Genomic DNA, 25,148 nt, shown 5'->3' on the forward strand with positions numbered 1-25,148 from the left:
CCACCACCTTCCTTGGAGTAACGATGGAGGCCGAGAGCTTGTAGGAACGGGTTGTCACTGGGGTGATGGCAACCAGCCCCCTGCTAGACCACCGAAGCCGGGCTCAGCATGAGGCACATTTCCAGCAGCAAAACCTCAACCCAACACCATGAGGGGGCACCATGAGGAGGGACCACGCTGGGACCGCCACTGGGAGCCCTGTGGACACCACACATGGTGGCTCTGCCCCCTGAACACCATTGGCAGCGGCGGCGGGGGCGGGCCGGGGCTGCACATGGAGGGAGCCCGCTGGCGAGCCGAGCCGAGCCGAGCCGAGCCGTGCCATGCTGCGGGCTGCCCTGCTGCTCCCCCTGCCTCTGCTGGCCCTCTGCGGGGCCACCCGGGGGCTGGGGGGACCCGGGATGTCGCCCCCCGGCCCTCGGAGGTACGCGGCCCGCCTGCCCCCGGGGGCGAGGGTGGGCGACACCGTCTTCACCCTGCCGCCGGGCGCCTGGTTCGAGATGGCGGCCCCCGGGCAGGCCCCGCTGCGGGTGGACAGAGCCTCGGGGCGCCTCTACCTCAGCGGGGAGCTGCCCGCCGGCGGCGGAGCCGAGGCTCTCGTCAAGGTGCACACGGGAGGGGGACGAGGTAAGGGAACGGGGCGAAGGGACCCTCGGCTGGGCACTGACAGGGGATGGGGTTGGGGGCTGACAGGGATTTGGGGTGCTCGGGGCTGTGAGCTCCTTCCCACTGCGGGTCCCAGCGCGGTGTGGGGTGCGCTCGGACAGGGCAGCGCTGGGGAGCGGCACGGGGAATTGCTGGGCGATATTTCCAGCCCCAAACCTTAAAAAACTCTGTGGCAGTGAAGGCAGAGCTCCTCAGTCAAGCCGCAGGTGTGCTGCTTGACCGCCTCGCTTATCCCTCGCAAAAGGAACTGACCTTGTTGTGTAAATCACCCACGCTGTGCGATGTGTTTTTACTCCTCTCTGTGCACCGATGAAGTATTGACAAGGCATGAGCCTCAGGGAGAAAGGAGTTCGATGGTCAAGTGGGACAAGGTCATTCAGGCGCTCCTCTGAGCCACTTGTAAAATCCAGACTATCTCCTAAATGTGCACAGCAGTGAACGTGGGATCTCTTCCTACCTCCTTATGAAGACAACTAAAGATTCAGAGGCTTTGAGCATCCTGTTCTCATCTGAAGAAATCTGGTGAACTGTCCAAAGCCAAGCAGAATTAACTTGTGCCAGCTCCTCGTTTCTCCTCATGCCACTTACCAAATACAATTAGCAGTGGGTGACACAGCAATCAATACTATGGGACATGCGCCCAACTTTTTATCCTCTCCTTAAATGAGAAACGAAGCCACCAGACCCTCACTAATTGCCGTGGTTTACATAAAAGTGTTGTGAGTGGAAATAGGTATTTCACGGGTGCTGCTTCTCCAGTGACATTTGTGTGTTGGCTTTTTGTTTTCAAGAAAAAGGCAGTAACGCAGGGCAGCGTCTCTCTGTAGTCCTAGAAGATGAGGTATTAGCACTGAATTACTGAAATAAATGTGAGTATGGGGTACTGAAGCCTCATGAATCCTGATTTAGCAGTAGCAGTGGTGGGCATGGGATTGCCCTCGTGGCTGAGAGGGCTCCATGGACCCCCTCCTCTGCAGGGGTGTTGTAGGCAGAGCCTGAAAAGCAGCGAGCCGTGCGACTCACCGACAGCAAGCTACGTTTTTAAAAAGGCATCTGTCAAATCCTAAAGTTCCTGAAAATGCACCTAGCCCACAGCATGCTTTCAAACATCAAGCGGTTTTGAGTTCCTTGCGCTTTCTGCCAGAAAAAACACCTCCGCCAGCATGCCCACCTGGAAAGGAAAACCATTTAATCTGCTTAATCCGCTTCTGTACAAACTAATGAGTAACCTTGTACGTTGCCAGCTCTGATTTCCAGTGAAGACACAGCTTAGTTTTTTCATGCAAAAACGGCCCATTTCTTCCTGGCACCCCCTGACATTTTTAGAGCAAACCAAACCTGAGACCAGAAGCAGAAACCTGACCTGGCAGTCAGGCTCAGAGGTCACGCTGCTGTTTTCCCTTCCCACTATCGGGCTGATTAAAGCCATATGTGGATGCCACCGCTATGCCTTCAAGTTCAGGTGCCAGCAGAGGAAAAGCTGGATTTGCTTGAACCGTAAAACCATTTTAGTGGCCAGGGATCATTAGACAAAACAGCAAGCTCCAGGATGAAGGTTATTGTGTTACCCTGTCTGTCTGTATCTCTGGAAGAATCTCACTGTAAAAATATGTAGTGACCCAGAGGCAATAAATAAGTGGTAAGAATGTGTGGTAACGTGTAGAGATCAGAAACAAGCGAACAACTTCAAAAGTGACGAGGTAAATGTGAAGTTTGTTACATGTATTCCTAGCAAGGTAGATAAGGATTTCTCATCACTTAAACAGATGCCTGGTTGTAACAAGATAAAGAGAGGAGCAGAGACCTCCAGAGGAGAATATGCAGCCCTTTATCCTTAACACAAGCCTGGCAACTCTCTTTATACAGCCTATGATTTTATATTTCCAAAATGTCAGGGTATTAAAGCAACAGGAAGGCACTTAAAAATTTGTTTCAGACCCAGATCAATGCTGCACCTTGCCAGAAACATCCCTGCATGCCCTCACCACTGCCTCACACCCCACGAGCACAGTGTGTGGCTGATGTTGGTGCTGCAGGACGGGATGCCCCAAATCCAGGCAAGTGTGCAAACAGCCTTTGCTTTTGGAAATACGATCCTGAAGCGGAGCTGATCTTCATCCCATTTGTGCATCTCTGCTCCCCTTTGAAGGCTGTCCTCACTCATGTGCTGGTGGCTTCCACACAGGTGTTTCAGTGCAGGCACAGCAATTGTTGTTCACTAACAGAACTTTCACCCTCTACAGTCTCTCGTCAGTGTTTGGTGTGGAGCTGACCCGTCATTTTCGTGATGCACTGGAACTGCACCAGTCTGCTCATTGAGACCATGCAAAAACTGATTTCTCTTTTCCTTTCCCTCAGAGCAAACCATTATTTGGGATCCCTGCTGGCTTTCCTAAGGCTTGTAGGAACAAATCAGCTGCTGGATTCAAAGGCCATTGGGGCAGGAGGGAGGGGGCACAGCTGGCAGCATGACTGTGTAAATACCACTTCTGTAGGCCCAAAGGCATTTGTAAAACCAGCGATGAATGCTAGTTAGAGATTAATTACTCCTGTAAGACATTTGCTGTAAGTTTAAATACTCTTTAAGTAGATAATTCCTGTGTATATTGAAATATTGGGGGAAATTTCTGAAAGGCACAAAAATACACATGGAAGAGTCTTCACAAACCATGTCCATACGTGGTTTTTTTTTCAGATCCAGTGCTTTTCTTCTCGGATGCTGTGTAGCTGGTGAGGACTGGGCTGCAGCTGTTTTGGTGCTAGGGGCTGTTTGGGAGCTGCTTTATGAGAATCTGACGCCCATGCTTGCTCCATCCTTAGGTAGTACTGGAGTACCTGGGACCGATCCTAACTGCACAGCAAAGACCAGAGTGCTCAAAAGCAGCTGAAATGTTAATAAATAAATAAATAAATAAATAAGCAAAAAAAAAAATAACTCTGTTGTTAGACAAGACTAATGACTAGAAACTGGGGCACAAGAGAGGCTTGCAGCCATGCAACATCTAGTTAGGAAAAAGTCTGAGCAATCTGATTTGTGATTTCCTAGGTGGTTTATGAGGAAGATGTATCACCCTCTGAGTGAGAGGAGTGAGCAGTGCTTGAAAGAGGAAAAAAAAGAACACACACAACAAGAAGGATCTTGAAAATAAGTGACAATTCCCCCAGTCTCCGTGATGATGGGTAGTGTTAAAGACAAACAGATTTTGTGCAAGCTGCCTGCCCGCCAAGCATTTTACCTTGCTGCCTCAGTAACTGCTGTGTCTGCAGGGAGGTCTGCAGCCTGAAGGCAGCTTCCACGTAAAGAAACGAGCCCCCCCCTCTTCTTTTTTTTCCTTTTTTGCTTCTACCAAAACACACTGATCTTTTCATAGTTTTCAGTCTATTTGCTTACATTTTTAAAAATTCCTCTTGTAAAATGTCATTCATAAGGAAAGCTGCAAATTTATAGGACAAGCATTTGGAGGATTTCTAGAACCATTTTTTTTGGTATATTTGAGATGGAAGTTTATTAATTTATTCAGTCCACAAGGTGTTTCCTGGCAATTACTTTCTTTTAATTTGAGGAAAAAACAGGTAATTGGTGCCACAGAACCGAGTGCTTCGGAAACATCCTCACGTGCTGTGCTGTCTGCTTTACACTGAAATGATTGCTTTTGCCAGAGGGGATATAAACAAAATAACCACCACTATTTCTCGGGTGTGATCTTTAGGCACGTTTTTTGCTTCTGAGCTTCCCAGAGGTTTCCATTATAAACCCACTCTGGGCAGTGCAGTTCGAGTCCTCGTCTTGGGTCTGCGAACGAGCTGCCCAGCAGCGCGTGCGTCTCTTGCAGACGATGACTGGTACCTCTGCCACGTCACCCTGCTGGCCCCAGAGGAGGAGCTCCTGTCCTGGGCCATGTACCCCTACCCCTACCTGGCACGTGTTGATCCAGACGCCCGCAAAGGCACCCTCGTCTACCAGCTCGCTGCACGACACAGTAACAGCGAGAACACCAGCGCTGGCCTGACGTACACACTGCTTGCAGGTAGGTCCGGTCTGAAAAAAAACAGCAAGCATCTGCCAAGCTGCAGATTTTTCTTATCAATTTCCCATTTTATCCTTTCAGTCGGTAGCTTAAGGCTCTGGTTTTTGTACAGTCCTGTCTCTTTTACACCAGCCAACAGCACGGTGTGAGGAAGAGATAAGGAGAGGGAAGATGAAATAGGATCTAGGTAGACGATTTGAGGATAGCTTACCTTAAAACACTGAAGATGCAAACGCTCTTGCTGCGGGGCACGTTTCACACCAGCTTTACATACCTTGTAGGTGGTGAGGAGCGGTTTCAAGTTGATGCAAACTCTGGGGTTATCAGGACGACGGGCCTGCCCCTGGCGTGGAACAAGGAGTACGTGGTCACCGTGCAGGCCTCGGATGAGTACGGCAACAAGAGCCCCTACGCCTCCATCTCCGTCCTGGCGGGTTCCCGGCCTCCGCAGTTCACTAACGTGTCCTACAGCGTGTTTGTCCCCGAAAATACGCCACCAGGAGAGAAGTAAGTCCTGCTGTGTCAGGTGAGCTCCTTTACCATCGTCTGGGGGGGAAATAAGCGATCCTTTTTCTGGTGTTTGAGAGTCTGTTCGACTGCTGGAGAGCAGCACGGGGTTTTAAGGTGCCCAGCAGTGAGTGCAGCCACGCCACAGGGCGTTTAAGGAATAAGAAACCTCCAAATAAGCTGGTCAAGTAGGAAAAACTGCTGCAGATGTGCCACTTGCTCCTTAAAAGAGACCAAATGGGGAGGAGGGAAGTTTGGCTCCCTCCCTGGAGCTTTCACTGAGATGGGCTTCAACTGTCTCATGCTGGCCAGGGACTGGTGTGAGAGATGGAGCTTCAGAGCACAAGTCATGGTAGAAAGGCAAGCACTTATTTCACTACCTGCAGGGGGGACAGCAGCATCTGGAAAGGCCCCGTGCTTACTGTTTGTCCTGTCCATCTGAACCATCTCCTTTTCTTAATCTGAAACTTCAGAGGAAGACAGAAGTGTAGCAGTTATCTGTATAACTGAAGCAGAACAGTAACTGCTGGAAAGCGCTGGGAAGGGTACATAGGGGAAGAAAAGGGAATTTCAGGTCAGAAGGGGATTGAAAAGCATTTTTATCCCAGCCCTGCTGTGTCAGGGATCAGTTTGACAAGAGGCAAGGGGACTTCTTGTAGCACAGGGACTTCCAGCCTGAATCCACCTTTTATCATCCACTCTTCTAGGTACCCCCTGACATCTTTCCCTGTAGAGTTGAAGCGAAGGATTATTCTCTCCCTCTTTACAGAATAGCAGTGGTCGAGGCTGTTTCCTTCCAGAGCCAGCCCCTTTCGTACTCGCTGCTGACGAACCCCAGCGGGCTGTTCAGCGTCAGGCAGGGGAGCGGGGAGCTCCACCTCAGCCAGCCCGTGGACTACGAGGGCGAGCACCACCTCTACCACCTCCTCCTGAAAGCCACGGAGGCTGAGAGCGAGCTGAGCAGCGTGACCGAGGTATGGGAATCGCTTCACGTCCTGTCCAGCTCCAGCACCTCATGAGCTGAGCGAGTTACATACGTGGGCAGTCCAGAAAATTTGTGAAGAGAGATGGTGCTCGGGAGGGAGGATGTCTTGTGGTCATGGCAAAAGTCTGGGCTCTGATCTGGGGTCATTTAGGCTCAATGAAATACTTGTTTGGCTTTGGCTTTGCCTCTCATCAGCTTGGAAGTGGAGGAGATGACATCTCTCTGTGTTGTAGTGTGGGAAAATGTTTAACGTCCCATCCTTATACCTCCAGTGAATGCCCAGACTGTATCCAGGGTGAGGGGCATGTTTTCCTGAGAATCAAAACCAATATTCCTTCTCAGGGTGTCCTTTTGTCTCAGGTCATGGTCCATATCACGGATGAAAACGACTGTTCTCCTGAATTCCAGCGCTCCATTTACACCAGGGACAACATTCCCGAAACCATTCCTGTCGGCACGTCTCTTCTGCAAGGTGAGCACCTCTTCCTTCAGGCCCATTATTTGGTGTTACAGGTTCACATTTCTACCATGAGAAAATGCTCTTCCACAGCGAGCAGTGACTTTGTAAAATGTGCACTTCCCCGGGGTCTCTAGATGGCTTTTAGGTGTCCTGGAAGTAGGTTTTTAAGTGTCTTAAAGTGAGGATGGAGTTGGATGGTCCAGGGACAGCTGCTGCAACTGGTATGAGGCAGGGTCGTGAGGCAGAGCAGCACCAGAGAGAGCTGGTGATGCAGGGAAATGCAGGGAGCCCTGAGCTGATGCATCTGCACAAGGGGGGCAGAGATGCTGCTTTGGGAGCAACCTGGCCTTGAGCACCTCCAGGGATAGGCCATCCACAGCTTCTCTGGGCAACCTGTGCCAGCGCCTCACCACACTCAGAGTAAAGAATTTCCTCCTTGTATCTAATCTAAACCTAGCCACTTTCAGAATATTATCCCCTTGAAAAAAATGGAGCTGTTGGAAATAATTTTAAACCCCAAGTTCCAACCAAAACTTCACAGTCACTTTTAAAATCCTGTGGTTACACAGATGAGGACTCAACCTGGATGGCGCTGCACCTCTTGTCTCACTTCATGAAGTCCAATAAAAAGAGGAGTAAAAGTCCATTTTCCAACCTGTCTTTCTGCTTTTCATCTTTGAAGATGTCTCCAGGTCTGACGTAGCCCATCATGACGTGACAGGTGGCACAGATGTGCTCTGCCTAAAACCAGGAAAACGCACATGTGCTCGCTGTCAGTATTCAAAGCGAAGCACGGGCAGGTGCCAGGTAACAGGAATGCAGGCTGAGACCTCGGGGTGGGGATGAACTCTCTAAAATGGGTGAGCACCAAGGCAAGTCTCAGTGAAAACATTCACATCTAGGACTTGTCTTATGAAGACAAGGCTGTAAGTTGCCTGAATTTGAAGCTGAACTTGTGCAGGACACAGTGGTGATAAGAAGCATGTGGCGACATGCTGATAGCAGGGCTGCAGGGACTGCTTTCCCTGCAAACTTATCCAGAGAGCTCACCGCTTGTTGCAGCTCATTTTTTGGTTTAATGGCTCCTGGGAAGAAGTAAGTTGCCAGTCGATCAGAACGATTAACTGCTGGAAGTTCCCAAGCATGTGATTTTCTTTGAAGAGATGAATGCCGTTCTCTCCATGAGACTTGTAAAGCTGATTAAAATTCACCCAACTGTGGGAAAAAAAATGTGTGCCCCACGCCCAAATCAAGCGGAATGGCAAAGCTGTGCAGCAAGGTTTATGAACGCATCCAGCTTGGTTGTCTTGCCATGCTGGGTGAGTTATGGGGTATGTTATGGTAAATACTAGGTAAAACTATGAACTGTGCCACTTGTTAAACCTGTGGATGATGTAAACGCAGGGTTTGGTCATCGAACGTTTTTGTTTCAGTGCACTGGACGGCTGTGTAACGTGCCAGCATCACATTCCCTATTTGTCAGAAAAAAAAAAAAAAAAAAAAAAGGAATAAAAAGGTATAATTGAGCATGTAAAATGTGTTTTTGTAAATGGATTTGGAGGTGTTTCACAGGAAGTTAGAACCACAATAATGATCCTGCTCAAATGAGGAGGTGGTTTAATACCGGGATGAGGCGAAGCCTTACTGTCTGGTTAGAAAAACTGCAGGGTAATTAAAGAGGTGAGCTCCTGCTCTTCAAATCACTTCTGATACAACATGTAAGCTCTCGCTCTTTGCTCTGCTGCTTTGCTGCTCTGGAGCAGATGGGACTCCGTGGGTACTGAGCAAACACTTGTCGGGGAGGAATGTTTAAGCCCTCTTTATACCTCGCAGCGCCAGGTAATTAAAAAGTACATTAGCTGTAACGTAGCCGGGAGCTAATTAAATTGGAACGGCATCCCCAGAGAGAGTGAGGACACAATTTGTGCCTGATAATGCTCAAACAATGTGCATATTGATTGCGTGTTAATTACCAGAGCTGACTGCTGTTTGCAGGAAGCAGGTTGCAGAGCTGGGATTGCCGCGCTCTGAGGGCATTGCAGCGAGCAGCCAGGCTGGGGCAGAGCTGTCTTGCTTGGTTTGTCCCGGGTTCCTGCCGAGTTCCCAGCCTCCTACTGCAAATGAGGCATTTATGATGTCTTTTTATGGACTTTCAGTTCCAAAAAAACCCTATCTGAAGTTTATTAGGTAGGAAATAGCATAACCAAAGCCCTGCTGCAGCGTGTTAAGTGTGTTCCCTAACAGTTCTTGCCACAGACTGCGACTCTGGCTCCAACTCGGAGGTCGCCTACTTTGTCCAGAGCACTGATTTTTCCATCACGCGCCACGGGGTCATCAATTCTAACCAGAGGCTGAACTTTGAGCGAGCAAACCATATGTATGAGTTCGTGGTGATAGCCGTCGATAAAGGACACCCCCCTCGGACAGGAACCGCGACCGTGCGCATTCGAATGGCCAACGTGAATGACGAGGCTCCTGTGTTCTCCCAGCCCGTGTAAGCCACCCGGAATGCCCACTTTGCTTTTTACAGATGCTTTGTGTAACCTTGATAACACTTGGCTAAATGTTTCATTTTGTTTTTTTGTACATCTGTAAGTACCCCCTGGTTTCACTGGTAATGTATCTGAGGAAAGGCTTTAGAAGCTAGCACTAAACACCCTCCAATTTCTCCCTTCCGTGCACCAGTTACAGAACTTTCATCTCAGAAGATGCTGGTCCCGGTGCCTTGGTGGCCACTGTCCGGGCCAAGGACCCTGATGGAGATGGGGTGCTTTACCTAATTGCTGGAGGTAATGAGGAGGGCACTTTTGAACTGGATAGCCAGAAAGGTAAGAAAGGTTTTACAACACAATTATAAGTCAATGCAAGTACCTGCTTTATCTTCAGGTTACTCTCAGGCAGATTCAGAGCAAGTTTTAAAATCCCATTGTTAATTTTCCTGCAACTTTTTTTCCAAGTGTCCTTTTTTCTACCCCTTTTTCAGCACTGGTCTACAGCAATTGCCTCATATACAAATTTGGAAGATAAAATTATAGGTATTAATTCTAAGCAACCTCTTCTATTTTAATTTCCGTACACCAAATTCAAGTTCAGCATGGGAGAAAATGGATCCTAAAAAGAGAATGGCTTTTACATAAACTAAATACAATACAGGGCTGCCAAGTGACTACAGTCTAGTTTCAACTGTCTCATAATAAATGGCATCTTACCTCAGCAGTAGTTCTTAAGCCATTTAAATCTTTGCATTTATTCATGAAGCATGGTTCAATAAAAGAGAGGTAACTGACTAGCTTTTCTTTGCAGGTACAATTATTGAATGCATAAAGCAAATACATTTTAAAAACACCGAGGGAAAAAAAAATCTTTTCGCTCCCTTTTCTAGCTGTAACACTGGTTCTTAAACATGAGGACAGCCCCACCTGGCAATGCAGAATGTGTTCAGGGAAGACAAGATACCACAGAAAAACCCCACCTGGCCTCTCTCTCCCTCTTTTTATGTCCATTCTTGTCCTCCAAAGTTCTCTCCCCTGGCAGCCACACAAAGGGTGCAACGTTTTCTTTCCTACAAAGAAAGGCTGAGAGAGCTGAGGTTGTTCAGCCTGGAGAAAAGAAGGTGCTGGGGAGACCTTATAGAGGCCTTCCAGTACTGGAAGGGGGCTTATAAAAAAGATGGAGAGAGACTTTTTACAAGATCCTGTAGTGGTAGGACAAGGGGGAATGGTTTTAAACTAAAAGAGGGTAGGTTTAGGTTAGATATAAGGGGGAAATGGTTTACTATGTGAGTGGTGAGGCCCTGGCACAGGCTGCCCAGAGAAGCTGTGGATGCCCCATCCCTGGAGGTGCTCAAGGCCAGGCTGGATGGGGCTTTGGGCAACCTGGGCTGGGGGGAGGTGTCTCTGCCCATGGCAGGGGGTTGCAATTAGGTGATCTTTAAGGTCCCTTCCAACCCAAACCATTCTGTGATTCTGTGATATCCTCTAGTTTGTATTGACTGCTTCACCTGTATGTCAAAAATCAAAAGGAATCACCATATTCACATATTCTGCAAGTGGAGATGCGTCATATCAGCTAAAATTACTTATTTGATATTCATGGTTGACTTGAATATCACCAAAATTTGGTGCCTTTGTCCTAGGACTGCGTGATCTGATGTGGTGACTGATGTGATTTGGTGAAGACTGAATCCTGCACTTTGCAACCAAAATACAAACTGACCCAAAAACACAGTGGCAGAGAAATGTGATGCTGTCTTGACTTTTTTTTGTTTGTGTGTGTGGTAAAATAAAATTGCACTTTGCTTCCAAATTCAGGTATCATTAAACTCCGCCGAAGCCCGCTGCCCAGCCTGAGGGGGCCGCAGTACATTCTGAACATCACTGCCATAGACGACAACGTCTCGGGGGGGCCCACCCCTCTCAGCAGTTTTGCTGAGGTTATTGTAGGAGTTAATGATGTAAATAACAACAAGCCTGTCTTCAGAGAGGTAAGATGTCTTTCTGCAGATACTCTTTTCCCATCGTAGCTGGGCTTATAAACTCTTCTTGGCTCCTCGTGATAGCTGCTGGGCTGAAGGGACTGTGTAAAGCTGAATGAGTCTGTAATCGAACACATTTCTTCATGCTTAAAGAGCAAAGTCTTCATTCTCTTTTTTCCAGCCTCTTTCTCCCTTAGAGCTTGATTTCTTTGTGACTATGTGTAATAGAAGTGATTTTCTTCTGAGTTTTCCTATGTGCTGCCATGGTGCAGCTAATTCGTGCGGCTCGGTGTAATACATAGGGCTGGATTTTGGGTTTATTTTTAGTGCACTTACTACAGTGACAGCACCTGGGTTCTGGAGAACCAGCCTCCGGGGACGTATGTGCTGCAGGTGGAAGCCTACGATGCAGACCTCGGCGTTAATGGGGAGGTGAAGTACGGGCTCATGCACCGCGACGGAGCTTCCCTGGGCTTCAGCATTGATCCAGACACAGGTCAGTGGCTTCCAGGTTACTGAGGTAAAAGGAAAACGCTGTGGTATTCTAGTGAGAGTGCTGCTGTAGGTTAGCCATAAGAGCTTATAAAAAATAATGGGAAAAAAATAGAGTAAGTGGGTAACCATCTGTATAGATTCAGTTGCTAGTGACTTAGATGGCAAATTGAGTAGGGTAACAAACCCCTGGTCGATGTGAAGGTAAAAAGCTATTCTGAGACAGTGACAGTCTTGATGCACTTCAGATGAAGGAGCTATAAAAGTTGCTGATGTTCCTGTAGTCAAAACAGTCAAGTGGGATACTTGCATGTTGGTGTCCAGGACCCCCCAATAGACTGGAGGAGCCAACAACAGGGAAGCAGAGTCCTTGTCTCAAGCATAATGCAGGTGAAGGTCTGGAAGGGGCCCCAGAAAGGCCACTTTAAAGTCTCACAACCAGAAAAAAAGAGCTGAGAGAGGGAGAGACTTGGTCATCAGAGAAGAAAAGCTGAAGACAGGGCGAAAAATGTTCAATTTATTAACTGAGCTACATGATTCTACCCTGTTTTAGTCTGTTCAACAAGGCTTTGACTACATCACTTAAGATTCCTGTGGTGTGACTCTTCCCCAGAGCAATAATATCTTTCAAATTCTCAATTACTTGGATCAGCAGTGCAATAGCCCTAAGGGACATCTCTCGAGAAGGCTGCTGACCACTGGTGCTGTCTGGCAAGTGAAGAAAGGAGAGACAGGACTTGCAGTTGCTCTGGTCCAAGCCCTGCCTTCCAGGGTTGGACAAGGATTGAGCTTTATGGTTGTGCTGCGTGCAGGTGTAGCTCCCTCCTGTGCGGCAGCAGCGCTGGTCCCTTTCTGCAGGCTCAGTCCCGAGGTGTCTGTGTCCCCAGGGGTGATCACCACCACGCAGAGCTTTGACCGCGAGAAGCAGAGCGAGCACACGCTGTCTGTGACCGCCACCGACCGAGCGCAGGAGCCGCTGGTCGGCGTCTGTCAGATCCCCATCTTCATCGCTGACGTCAACGACAATGAGCCCAAGTTTGAGAACAGTCGCTATCAGTGTGAGTGATGGTTTTCCTGCTACCACAACGTGAACCTGTTTAGTTGTTCCTAACAATGACAGTCAGTTTTTAGGTGACCGATCTTTGCTGCCAGCTAAGCCAGTTACTGCTTATCTCATTGTCAGTGGAAGAATCCAGAATTAATAAATCTCATAAGTGTCTTATTTATTGCAATACTCTCTAAAACACTGACAGTTTTCAGTCCTATGAACCAGGCAGATCTGATCCCTTTCCTCTGTGGCTTTTTCCTGCCTCATTTTTCTGCACTCTGAATTTTTATTCAGCATTCCCTGAATCGAAACATGACAAAAGCTGAGAAGTCAACGACCCTGCTGAGAAGAGCAGTCATCATCTGTGTCTCTTTGATACAGTGCCCCGCTTCAAATAGGTTGAAGTTGTGTTTATCTCTTGTCAAACAGCCTGAAATCCTTGGCTTATAGCCTACAGTTGGCTGTGAGCCCTGATCCCTCCTGTGCTCCTGAGCTAGCTTTTCCCATTTGCCCTGGTGCCATTCCCTTTTTCATCCCCATACGATGTGCTTTTCAATAATTTACCTTCAGCTGCTGCTTCCCCAGTAGAGTCCTGCACTTCAGTACATTTTATGTCACCCACAAATGACAAGGATGCTTCCTAGCTGATGAACTGTGACAGGCTTTTCTTGCATAATTGCCTCACCAAGAATGGCAAAAAATGGCTGATTATGTGCATGACAGCAAGTCCATTTTGGAGGTTTTGACTGTTCAGTGGAAATGTCACATAGGGCAAAGCAGTGACCAATGCCTTATTAAAATGAAGAGGGCTCATAAAAGCGTTTTAGGACACAGCAGAGGAGTCCTTGAGACAAAAGTAATGTTTTGCAAAGATGAACCTTTCTACTGTACCTTCAAGTATGTTCTTCAGGTGAAACTGCCCGTGATTGTTTTTCAAAAGTAGTGAAGCTGAAAGGTTGCATTTGGTAGTTATGATGACTTTGGCATTTCCAAGGAACAGGTGGATTTTGGGGGGATTTTTTCATGAGCACAGGAAACCTGCAAAGGTCCTATAGCACAGGCAGCCCTTTGGGACAGGGAAAACGCAGAGGTCACTTTAATGTGTAGCACTTTGCCAGCATGTATACGTAAGTAATCAATGTTTGTACATCACAGAATTAAAAATAGCTTCCTCTCTAACAAGATCAAACGCCATTAGTCACAGGTTCCTGTTCTTCTCGGGAACTGCTGGTTCTTGATTCCTGTGCACTAGGATGTTGGTCAAATCCCACATTTAAGCCATGTATTTTATCATCTGCATAGAAAGCAGGCATTAAACAACTGCTTATCTCTCTGCAGTGTGTGGCATAGTAATTGCTAGCTATGCCAGCAGCAAGTAGAAGTACATGAAATAAGAGAATGACCCTTCCAAGTAATTGTGAATGTGTGGTGTTTTTTTTTCACGATGTGATTTAGCAGGATTTGACTATAAAAGTATAAATTTAAACACAACGAAAGGATATTTTACAGTGTTTCTTAGCAATAAATTCCATTTTCATTAATCTATTTTAATGCCAGTAAATCTTTTCTGAGAGTAGCTTTGGCTGTTCTGACATACCAGGGACATGAATCCTAGGCCAATTAACTGTCATGGGAATAAGAGAAGCTAATTAAAGCTCAGCTTTGTGTTCATGGAGTTGTGGTAGTTTGCAGTTTTACTGCCCCATTGTCACAGATTGTAGATGTTAAGGGAGAAAACAACAGAAGACATGAGCAGACCACTTTATAAATAGTGTGAAATGCTGATTTTCCCACCTCAAAAATGCTGAAGTAGACCTCCTCACTATTTCTCGTGATTTTGTTGGCGTCCTTGCTAGGAATCAGGAAGACAAAATGAATTACTCCTCTGGGCACTGGGTACCTCATCTGTGCAGCTTTTTGCTGGCAGATTTTTAGATGACAGCTTTAAAAGTGAAGGGTTGGTCTGCCTAGGACCACTGGCACAAAGACACAGCCTCTGTTGCAGGTGGATTGCTGGAAACACAGAGCGAGACCTCAAGACCCGAGGCGTTATGCTCTGTGATCACCTCCTGCCTCCCCGTGGGGATGCAGTCACTCACACTGAGCATTGATCCTGCTCACACAGAACCCCTCGTGATGCCAGACGTGGTCACAGAGGGACAGCAGCACCCAGCAGCTGTCAGGGTGACAGTCCCCAGCTCTGCCCTGATAGAGCCTAGCAGGGACTTGGGGCTGACGTCGTCATGGATGGCCTGCACCAAAAGATAAATAAATGCCAGCAATTCTTCTGTGAGGGGGGTTATGAGGTTTAACATGCTACCCTGATTGAGAAAGCAGTGATAAAACCTGGCTTTGCTGTGAAACGAGCTGCTCTGAAACGCCAGCTTCATCGAGGAAGTGGCCCAGGGAAGCTCTCTTCCAGATTACCACTAAAACCTGGGATGGGAGTTATCTAAAGGGCAGCGCTGTGCTGTACATTTGACATTGACCTGTAAAGATCCCTCTCACGTTTACTGATTGTTATGTGCAGGAGTGTTCCTGTTACACAGCTCAGTCAATGACAACCAGTCCTGCTGACAATACCTCTGTCTTCTCAAAGATTTCCTCAGCGAAGACACTCCCGTGGGGACGAGTTTCCTCCGCATTGCAGCTCATGACAGTGACCAAGGCGTGAACGCGGCCATCACGTATTCAATGTTAGAGCACCAAGTGGAGTACTTCCAGATCAACCCCAGCACGGGCTGGGTGTATGTGAACCACCTGATCTCCCAGGTAATGTCACTGCCTGCTGGAACCGAGCAGCCCCGACCCCTCACACCCATCACAGAGGGTTCATTGCTGTCTCTTGATTTGTACAAAATGCTTTGCAAATATCCTCCATCTGCTTTGTTTCGTAGGCCACTCGCATTAGTTGCTATGTTGTAGCAACAGATGGAGGCAACAGAAGCAGCACGGTGGAGCTGACCGTAACCATCACCAGCGCCCTCAGCCAGCCGCCCCGGTGGGAGCGGAGCAGATACTGGGTAACCATCCCTGAAAACACCACCCGTGACACCAGGGTAGTGGTACGTTAAAAGTATGACTAATTCCCTCCCTCTTACATTCGTTTCATCTTCTTCCTCTGTTGTGCTCTCTCTGTGTCTGCATTGGAATCACAGAACCACAGGATGGCTTGGGTGGGAAGGGACCTTAAAGCCCACCCAGTCCCAGCCCCTGCCATGGGCAGGGACACCTCCCACCAGCCCAGGTTGCCCAAAGCCCCATCCAGCCTGGCCTTGAGCACCTCCAGGGATGGGGCAGCCACAGCTTCTCTGGGCAGCCTGTGCCAGGGCCTCACCACCCTCTGAATGAAGAATTTATTCCTAACATCTAATCTAACTCTCCCCTCTTTCAGTTTAAAGACATTCCCCCTTGTCCTATCCCTACACCCCCTGACAAAGAGTCCCTCCCCAGCTTTCCTGTAGCCCCCTTTAGGCACTGGAAGGCCGTTGTAAGGTCTGCCTGGGGCCTTCTCTTCTCCAGGCCACATGTTACAGGCAGGTAAATTTGCTGTCAGTTAAAGACCTGCAGCAAGCCTAAATGCTGTACAAGGAAACTCAGCTCTTCAGAATGGATGTAAACTGTTTGTCTCTTGTCTGTTATCATAGCCATGCATGCACAGTTCTCCCCATCAAACTGAACACTGCACACTTGCAACCCTGCGCTTCATCACTGTATGTGGTGGCTCTTTTCTCCTTCAGACCATCAAAGCCACATCCCCTCTTGGTGATCCCAGGGTTACGTATAACCTGGAGGAGGGTCAGGTTCCAGAGGCAAACATGCCAGTTCGTTTCTACCTGAAGCCAAACAGAGCCGATGGATCTGCTTCTCTTCTGGTCGCTGAACCACTTGACTTCGAGGCAACCAAGTTCTTCACCCTGAGGGTCCGGGCACAAAACGTAGCGATGATGCCTCTTGCTTCCTTCACCACTGTTTGTATTAATGTGACAGGTAAGGCCTGCTGTTGTTAGAACAGCTCATTCAGAGCAGTTCTGTTGTTGTTTTTACTGTAACACCATGAATTAAGGTAACGTCCATGAAACTACAAAACACCTTAAACTCTTTGTGCATTTCTATGCTGCAAAAGGAGGTTGTATGGTCATTAAAAAGTCTGTTTGAGACAGTTTCTAAGTATAACTAGGAAATGTGGAAATGTGATAGTGAAAAAATGTGCTGTGTGAATGTTTACACAATGCTAGTACCTGCTTTTATAAGCACAAATAGAAAGATTTCATTTTAATAAGAGAAATCTAATAAATGTCCCCAAGCTATAGAAAAGAGATGTGTATCACTGGAAATATTCTGCACTATAAAAGGAGAAACAGTACAGAGAGCTTGTTTTTGTGGTTGATATGTTTTGTTTTGTTTTGTTTTTGTTACATTCAGAATTTTCTAGTTAACATTGAGGTAAAAACTGTAGAAATGGAAATGAAAATGTTCTTACAACAGAATTTTCTAAGATTTGACCTAACCCGCCTTACAGTGAAATCTCTTTGTGAGGCTCTACTCCTGTAGAACCACATAAAACAAAGTCCAAATTTAATCTCTGCCTTTTGAAGCTTTAGTGGAATTTCTTTGATACTTGTAGTCATTTAGGATTAGAATAAGAATAAATGAAGTCTTCAGCAAAAACATTTGTCTCTGTCACCACCATGGAAATGAAAGACCTAAGTGGTAATTTGAATAGGAGTCTAATGCTTTTGCTTCACTTTATCACAGTGTTGGCTTGTCCTCCACAGTCCACTAATGCAAAAACCCTTCTGTGAGGCAGGGGTGCTTAAAGACAAGCTGTAGATTGTGGAGCCTGTCCCAGAATATTTTTCAGACAGTGCAGTCATTGGTAGCAGAATTTATTGGAAACTTTGTTTTACTCACAAGCAAAAAGCTTCTTAAAATGTGGCTGTTAGGGAAAAGTGCAAAAAGGTTTAGGGGAATATGTAACATTGCTGGGTGTAATCCTCTTACAAAGAGTAACACCAGTTGGATTCATCATGGGTTGAGCAGGGGGATGACCAAATCAACACAGCCATAGCTACCCTTCCCATCTCTTGTGCTCACTCTTCCTACACAACAGTTGTAGGGAGAAAATGCATCAAAAGCTGGCCCAACAAATTGCTGAACATATATTCCCCAGTTTAGCTCTCTCCAAGGGTCAGACAAGGAAGAAAAGCAAGGCGACCACTGATAAAAAACATAATGTGGCTTTGCATTGCCACAATCCAATCTGATCCAATCTGATCCGGCTGCAGATGACTACTTTCAGAGCAGCCTTTTTTTTTCTCCAGGCTGGTTGCCACTCTTTCACGGAATCCAGTGGTTGTGCTGTTACAGTTTGTTAGCTCACCTAGCCCTGTTCTCTCCAGAAGGTCAGTTTTCTGTCAGAGCCACAAAACAAGCAGTGTCAGCACACGGTGCTGCTGGTGGGAGGGAGCATCCCACTGCTTAGAGCAGGATGACAAGAGTGAGAAGGTCAGCATTGCTCCTGTGAGTGCCCAGTGCTTAGGTGAGGGGAGGCTAATGTGCAGCTGCCTCCTAAATAAACGTTAGATCCTATAGCCTAACACAGCTCTGGCTGTCCTGCCCTGCAAAGACCAAGAACGGCTGTCTGACACACATTCTTTGTCAACACCAGACTCTGCAATTTGAATTTTCTTTGTATGTCAATCAACACGTAATAAAATGCTGAAATTAACTACTCTGAGCCGTTTTGCTGCAGGTTTCAGTAGATAACCAGCTCTTTACAGACTGGGAACAAAAGGCCTCCTGGTCCTGGCATTCATGGATTTATTATAGTAATACTGCTGGTCAAATTGTTAGCTAGTATCTTATCTGAGATTAGGCCACTGTCTCTCAGAAATCACTCAATGTCTACAAAATGCCTTCTAACAGCTCCCGTGAAAATGGGAAGAACAAAAGTAGGGTTGCTTCTTACTATGAACAATGTGAGTTCTTTCTCTAAGCAAAATTATGGCTCTGGTAAAAAAAAAAAAAATACATTTTCTCACCGTGGTCCCAATCGTCTTCTTTTGCAGATGTCAATGATAACGTGCCATTCTTCATGTCCTCCAGCTATGAGGTGTCCGTGCCAGAAGGAGCCGATGTTGGCACATCTGTGCTTCAGGTTTTAGCTACAGACTTGGATTCTGGTCTACATGGAGAGGTTTGACCTCACATCCAATTCTTTTCCTCCCAGTAGGCAAGTTTTAGTATAGCAATCGGTGAGAGTGCACAGTCAGCAGGTGACAGGGAAATGACCCACAAACGCTTGCAACAACTGTCAAGCATTTGTCTAGCATAAGAAGGGGTGCAGGTGGAGAAGATGCTTCTTCAGGATTTTGGGATCCAGTGTCATAGCAAGACGTCCTGATCCAGCAACTGTGGCAAAGCACTGCTGTGTGATTCTCAGGGTTGAAGGAAACATGCATTTTCAGTGCATTTTCCTGAGCCTTTTCCAAAAATCCTATAAAGTCTCCTGGGAGAGAATTCTGGCTCGTAGAGATCTGCTGGTTTGTAACTCATTTTGCAGCTCCTGTGGAGTAACCTATGTGGTGGAACCATGCCTGGGTGGAAATGTTTCGTTTTTTCTTCAGAAAAAACGAAAAAAGCCAAACCTTTGCTAAAGGGGAAAAAAATGGACAGCTTTCATCAGTGAAGATTTTGATTTGTTCATATTTGAGGGTTTTTTTTGTGGTGGTGGGGTGATGAGTCAGGACAACCTGTTGAACAAGACCCAAACTGTTCTACCTATTAGCCCTGCTTCTTTGGTATCAGAATCTGTGGGTTGCTAGAAGCTGGGGAGGCACCAGGAAAGGTGTCATTCCTCACTTTCTCTGTATTTCTGCTATTTTTGAGCTGTCTCCTACTGACCACAGTTGGAGATGAGATACTGGTTTGATGGGCTTTGCTATGACTGCTACGGCTGTTCTTTTGTTAGAGAATTCTGTTTGTTTGTTTTTATTTTGAAATAGGCAAACAACTTCAAAAATTCTGTCCAAACTTCCTTCCTAAGTGTTGCCACCTTGTGGAGAGGCCCAGGAGGCTGCTGGGGAAGGGAGAGGTTGCAGCACTCGGCCATACAAATGAAAGAGGAAAACACAACCTCCTTTAACTATTTACCTTTTAGGTTCGCTACTTTATATTGAAAGATGCTAGTGAGGACTACAGGTTCTTCACCATTGAGCGCAAGACAGGAATTATTTCCACACATGCATCTTTTGACAGAGAGAAAAAAGCCTCCTACTTGATAGAAGTTCAGTCTCAGGACTCTTCAGAATCTGCTAGGCCTGGTGTCCATGGGCAGCCCAATACAGGTAAAACTAGTAACAAATTATATATTGGGTAAAAGATACCAGAGACTGGATTCCTTAACTTTTCTAGACTTGGGGATGTGTCACCTGTCTGGGATACGATCAGGTGTTCCACCCCTGCCATTTTTAGTCTACATGTTCATCTTGTATCTCCTTAGACACAGCCTACGTAAGGATTTTTGTCAGTGATGTGAATGACAACGCCCCGGCATTTCCTCAGTCGGTGTATGAGATCAGCATAGATGAGGACAGGGACGTTGGAAGTCCTGTTGTGACGGCGACAGCAAATGATCAAGATGAAGGTGAGCTGACCTGCCCTCCGTGTCTTTCTCTGTAAGTCCTCTTAGCATCCCTGTGTGTTGTACCTAGGGTTAATTCCCTCCTGGGCAAACAAATTTCTGCGTTCAGGCGACAACTGAGCACTTCAGGCATTTGTAGAAGTGAATAGAGAAGTAAACCTGAAGCACCAAATGGTTTTCTTTTTTATTCCTAAACATTTTGCAGCAAACTACTACTATTGTACAGGCAGAATGTTCTTCTCAGATGGATTCTGTCTTAGAGCAGAGCAATCCTGTTATATTTTAGCACCATCCAGTGGTAAAAAAATTTTTAAAAGTTAAGGAATGTTGGCATTTGAGGAAGGAGGTTTAGGAAACGCAAAGCAAAAATAGCTTTTAATATTTTAATAGTGTGTTACTTTTTTATTGTTGGCAAGTGAATGCACAATACATAAATTAGAGGCACATGATTCCCTCATTACCAATAAACAGGAACTTGTCTGTGACCACAAATTATATTTGTGGATAAAATTGCAGACATTGTGCCCAATCTACTATAAACAAACCCATCAAATTACATATATGGCTCGTTCTGTTTGCATCTGTGTCTACATTTTATCTCCTACACACGTTGTAACAGCCTGGTTCTTGGTAAATAAGGTTGCTCTTGGATACATGTCCACCATGTAGAAGTGAATTGAGCGTTCAGGGAGCGTGCAGGCTGTGGTCATTTGCTTCCTCTTGTAGGTGCAAATGCCAAACTCAGGTACCAGATCACGTCAGGAAACGTGGAAGGAGTTTTTGATGTGGAACCTGAGGCTGGAACTGTCTTCATCGTTCAGCCTCTGGATTATGAACAAGAACAGCGTTACGAGCTCCAGCTTGTAGCATCTGATGGGAAGTGGGAAAACCACACTCTTATCATCATCAATGTTGTGAATAAGAATGACGAAGCGCCAGTCTTCACTCAGAATGAGTATTATGGCAGTGTCCTGGAGGAACTCACAGATCTGCCTGCATTTGTTCTAAAGGTAAAGTGCTTTTCATGCAGCAGAGCAAAACCTGATATTTTTTTTTAATTTTTTCCCCAGGATTGAGCCATTCACACACACAAAATGGCTCATTCCCATCCATGCACACAAATCTAAGGAGACAGTATCATCAGAACGGGTAAGCCCTGGTATTAGGATTTAGCTAGTAACTTTCTATAAAGAAGGGAATAAAGAGAATCTGGCTGAATTTGTGTGATAGACTTGCTCCCTTGACCAACAGAAATGTTGAACAGTAAGTTAGCTTTCCTTTACAAAGCAAGGGAACGTGTACTTGAGGGAGTGAGCGTGGTTAGCATCTATACTTCATGTGTTTAAGTTCACAGACTCTTTGGCTACACTTATACTACCAAATAAAAATAATCAGGGGATGCTCTTTGTGGAGCTGGGAGTCCTCTGTCCCGTGCTGATAATCAGCTTGGGTATATGGCCACCCTGTTCCCACAGCCTTCTGCTCACTCTGAGAGAAAGTCCCTCTTCGTCTTTGTATTACAGCTCTGAAGAGTTTCATGAGACACATGTGCTCAGCAGAGCTATTATTATTATTATTCCCACTTGCTTCTTTCTGGAGTTATTTCCTCTTCCCAGAATATAACGGGAAGAAGAATACATTAGCCTGTCTAAACACGATCTTTTTGTTTCTCTAGGCTGTGCATTGATGTTTATTAAAAGAGTGCTTGACCTGAGTGACTGAAACCAAGAGATGTTTGTTGTTAAATTTCATGCTATTTTTGTAGCCTGCACAATACCAACCGACATCAATAAAAGAACGGCGTTTTCCTGGTTTCCATTGCATAAACACTTCCCTGCTGTGGTTTCTTCTAGGTTTCTGCAACAGACCCCGACCAAGCGGCTGATCAAAATGCCATCAGCTATTCCCTGCACGGACAGGGGGCCGGGAGCGAATTCAGCATCAACGAGAACACGGGCGAGATCAGCACAAACAGGAGGTTAGACCGCGAGAAGCGATCAACGTGGCGCTTCCTCGTTCTCGCAACAGATGAGAGTGGAGAGGGGCTGACTGGCTTCGCAGATGTTATCATAGAAGTGAGGGACGTGAACGACAACGCGCCCCTTTTCCTCTGTGTCTCGGCTGGTTGTTTCGTGGGTCACGTCCCTGAGGATTCCCCGGCAGACACGGCTGTTATGGAGATGACCGCGGTGGACTTTGATGACCCAAAAGCTGGCACGAACACTGTGCTAACCTACAGAATCATTCAGAACGTCCAAAATGAAATTAACCTCAACTTGTTCTCAATTAACTCCGCTAGCGGCACCATCTACACCGTGCTTGGCTCCCTGGACCGGGAGAAGGAGGACAGGTACTTACTGGTGGTGGAGGCCAAGGATGGAGGGGGGCTGACTGGGACAGGCACTGCCACGATTTTGGTGACCGATGTGAACGACCACGCTCCGGTCTTCCTGCAAAGAATCTACACGGCATTCATCTCCGAGAATGCGAGCATTAACACTGAGGTTGCAGTGGTGTCTGCTACAGACAGGGATGAGGGGGAAAACGCCATGGTGACGTTCAGCATCCTTGACGGCGACACCGACCGCAAGTTTTCCGTGGAGACAGACAAAGTCAACAACTGCGGGTTCATCCGGCTGCGAAAGCGGATCGACTTCGAGAAGCCTCACGAGAGGGTGTTCAATTTGACTCTGAAAGCAGAGGACGTGGATTTCTTCAGCATCGCTCACTGCGTGATCTACGTGGAGGATGCCAACGACCATGCCCCGGTCTTCTACCCCCAATTCTATGACGTGGCTGCTCTGGGGGAAGACGTGCCTGTAGGCACCAAAGTTGTTCAGGTTTCTGCTGTTGATTTGGATTCTGGCCTGAACGGAAGGTTTACTTTCCACCTGCTGAACAAGTCTGACCCTGGTGGCCAGTTCTCTGTGGCTAGTGATGGCTGGGTGGTCGTCGCAGGACTGCTGGATTATGAGGCAGTGACACGGTACCAGCTCACCGTTATCGCCACAGATATGGGGCAGCCCCCTCTGGCAGGCAGTGCCACCGTTGTAGTGACTCTGCAGGACATAAATGACAACGGGCCGGAGTTTGAGGCTCATTATAACCCCGTGGTGTGGGAAAACACAGCTGCTCCTCAGGTAGTCCAAATGAACGAGACATCTGCTTTGCTGTATGCTAAGGACCGAGACACTGCTGCTAACGGAGCGCCCTTCTCCTTCCAGTTACTCAGCAATTCTGACAGTCTAGGCAACTTCCACTTGCAGGATTTCCATAATGGAAGTGCCCAGCTCACTGCGCTGCGTACCTTTGACAGGGAAGTGCACAAGGTCTTCTACCTGCCCATCCTGATCACAGACAGCGGGGTGCCACCCATGAGCTCCACCAACACCTTAACTGTGAATATCGGCGACCAGAACGACCACCCGCATTCAGCTGGTTACATGGAGTGCCTCGTCTACAGCTACGACGGTAAGGCGCTCTCTGGTGCTTGCTTCCAGGTGTAACAGCGAGGCCAAAGGAGCAGCTGTGAGGTCCACAAGAGGACTCTGGCCTCTTCCACATAAGATCTCAGTGGAAGAGCTACTGAAGTTTGCTCAAGCCCACGCGGAGAACAGTAGGTGTGCAAGGGAAGGGACTCCAGGCCACTTGGTTTGTGGGAGAAGCTGAGCCAGCCTTGAATTAGGAGGTTAGCAGGCTGACCTCTGTCACATTTGAGTAATGATCCCTTGATTCCAGATGCAGTTTTCCAGCAGAGTTAACATTCCAGGGGAAAAGAAAAGAGCAGAACTCAGAATGTAGCTGGGATGAATCTGAATTACTCAGAGAACCTTGTTCCCTGCACAGACTGAACTGAACAGTCAGTTAGATATCAATGAATACTCTTAACTTGAACTCGTGTAAATTGCCTGAGATGTTCCTATCAGCCTTCAGCTGACAAACGCTGTTATTTGTATCTATTATTATTTATCTATTTATATCTGTTATTATATCTATTTGTATCAAAATGTTCTGTCTGTTTTGTGCTCACTCTCAAGTTCAGACCTTGCTGCTTTTTGCTAAGGAAACTCTTGCAAATACTGAGAACCTCTGCTTCTAACCTAAGTACCAGATCTTTTTATTACGTCTGAATTCTCTTTTAGTTGCTTTTTTAAAGGTTAAAGTCACCTGTCCTACTAATTTTTGGGAGGGAATAGCAAATGTTTTTAAGGTAACAGAATCAGAAGGCTAGCAATGTGTTGTGTGTTGCATTCATATGATATAGGAATCAAACACCAGGGCATCACGCATACAGCAAAGTATCAGATGAATGTTGTCCCAGCTGCAGGACACGTACAGTTTTCTCTCCTTGTTGCATGCAGCCCTCAGATTTCAGGGTTTGTGGTGTTTCCTTTCAGAAGGTGAAATCCCACAGCTTTTGCTCCTTGTGTGTCCTTGATTCTTTACTCAGTAGATTTGAGAATTGAAATATGAGAATGAATATTCTCATATTGAGATATGAGAATGAATATGAGAATGAATTGAGATATTGAGAATGAATTGAGATACTGGTGGATCTTTCCTTCAGAAATAGCTTTTGGTTAAAAACAAACAATCAAAAATACTTATTTGTGAGTTTTTCTTAGAGGATTTAAAAACAGCAGAATATACGCAGCTTTTCCTCTTATCCCAGAGTCTCACCACCTACTCCAAATAAGCCTGGTTACTGTGTTTTGGACATCCTCTCTATCTTGCTGTAATTTCCTCCAAATTGCTATTGTTTTTTGCCCTTTGTCATCCAGTCAATATTTTGGTTGTTCTGCCAAACCCTAACCCCTGTCTAAACCACTCTGTAAGCTGCTTG

The 25,148-nt window shown here is 46.7% G+C and overlaps 1 protein-coding gene across 1 annotated transcript in view; it reads left to right on the forward strand.

The window, feature by feature from the left end:
* Window positions 1–485: 485 nt before the first annotated feature.
* Window positions 486–25,148, forward strand: part of LOC309875723 (neural-cadherin-like) — a gene marked incomplete at its 3' end in the record, with an annotated part of 39,155 nt that continues 14,492 nt past the window's right edge. The window contains exons 1-18 of the mRNA XM_082755396.1: window positions 486–627; window positions 4,500–4,694; window positions 4,976–5,201; window positions 5,971–6,175; window positions 6,547–6,658; window positions 8,891–9,140; window positions 9,332–9,474; window positions 10,957–11,129; window positions 11,448–11,616; window positions 12,500–12,670; window positions 15,260–15,432; window positions 15,558–15,725; window positions 16,401–16,650; window positions 18,732–18,859; window positions 19,823–20,009; window positions 20,165–20,308; window positions 21,032–21,315; window positions 22,159–23,776. Of these exons, the coding sequence (XP_082611522.1) occupies window positions 501–627; window positions 4,500–4,694; window positions 4,976–5,201; window positions 5,971–6,175; window positions 6,547–6,658; window positions 8,891–9,140; window positions 9,332–9,474; window positions 10,957–11,129; window positions 11,448–11,616; window positions 12,500–12,670; window positions 15,260–15,432; window positions 15,558–15,725; window positions 16,401–16,650; window positions 18,732–18,859; window positions 19,823–20,009; window positions 20,165–20,308; window positions 21,032–21,315; window positions 22,159–23,776 (4,723 nt within the window). The 5' untranslated portion in view covers window positions 486–500. The remainder of the gene's footprint in view (window positions 628–4,499; window positions 4,695–4,975; window positions 5,202–5,970; window positions 6,176–6,546; window positions 6,659–8,890; window positions 9,141–9,331; window positions 9,475–10,956; window positions 11,130–11,447; window positions 11,617–12,499; window positions 12,671–15,259; window positions 15,433–15,557; window positions 15,726–16,400; window positions 16,651–18,731; window positions 18,860–19,822; window positions 20,010–20,164; window positions 20,309–21,031; window positions 21,316–22,158; window positions 23,777–25,148) is intronic.

The sequence above is a fragment of the Aythya marila genome, assembly GCF_965140915.1.
Source record: "Aythya marila genome assembly, chromosome: 2".
NCBI classification, from domain to species: domain Eukaryota; kingdom Metazoa; phylum Chordata; class Aves; order Anseriformes; family Anatidae; genus Aythya; species Aythya marila.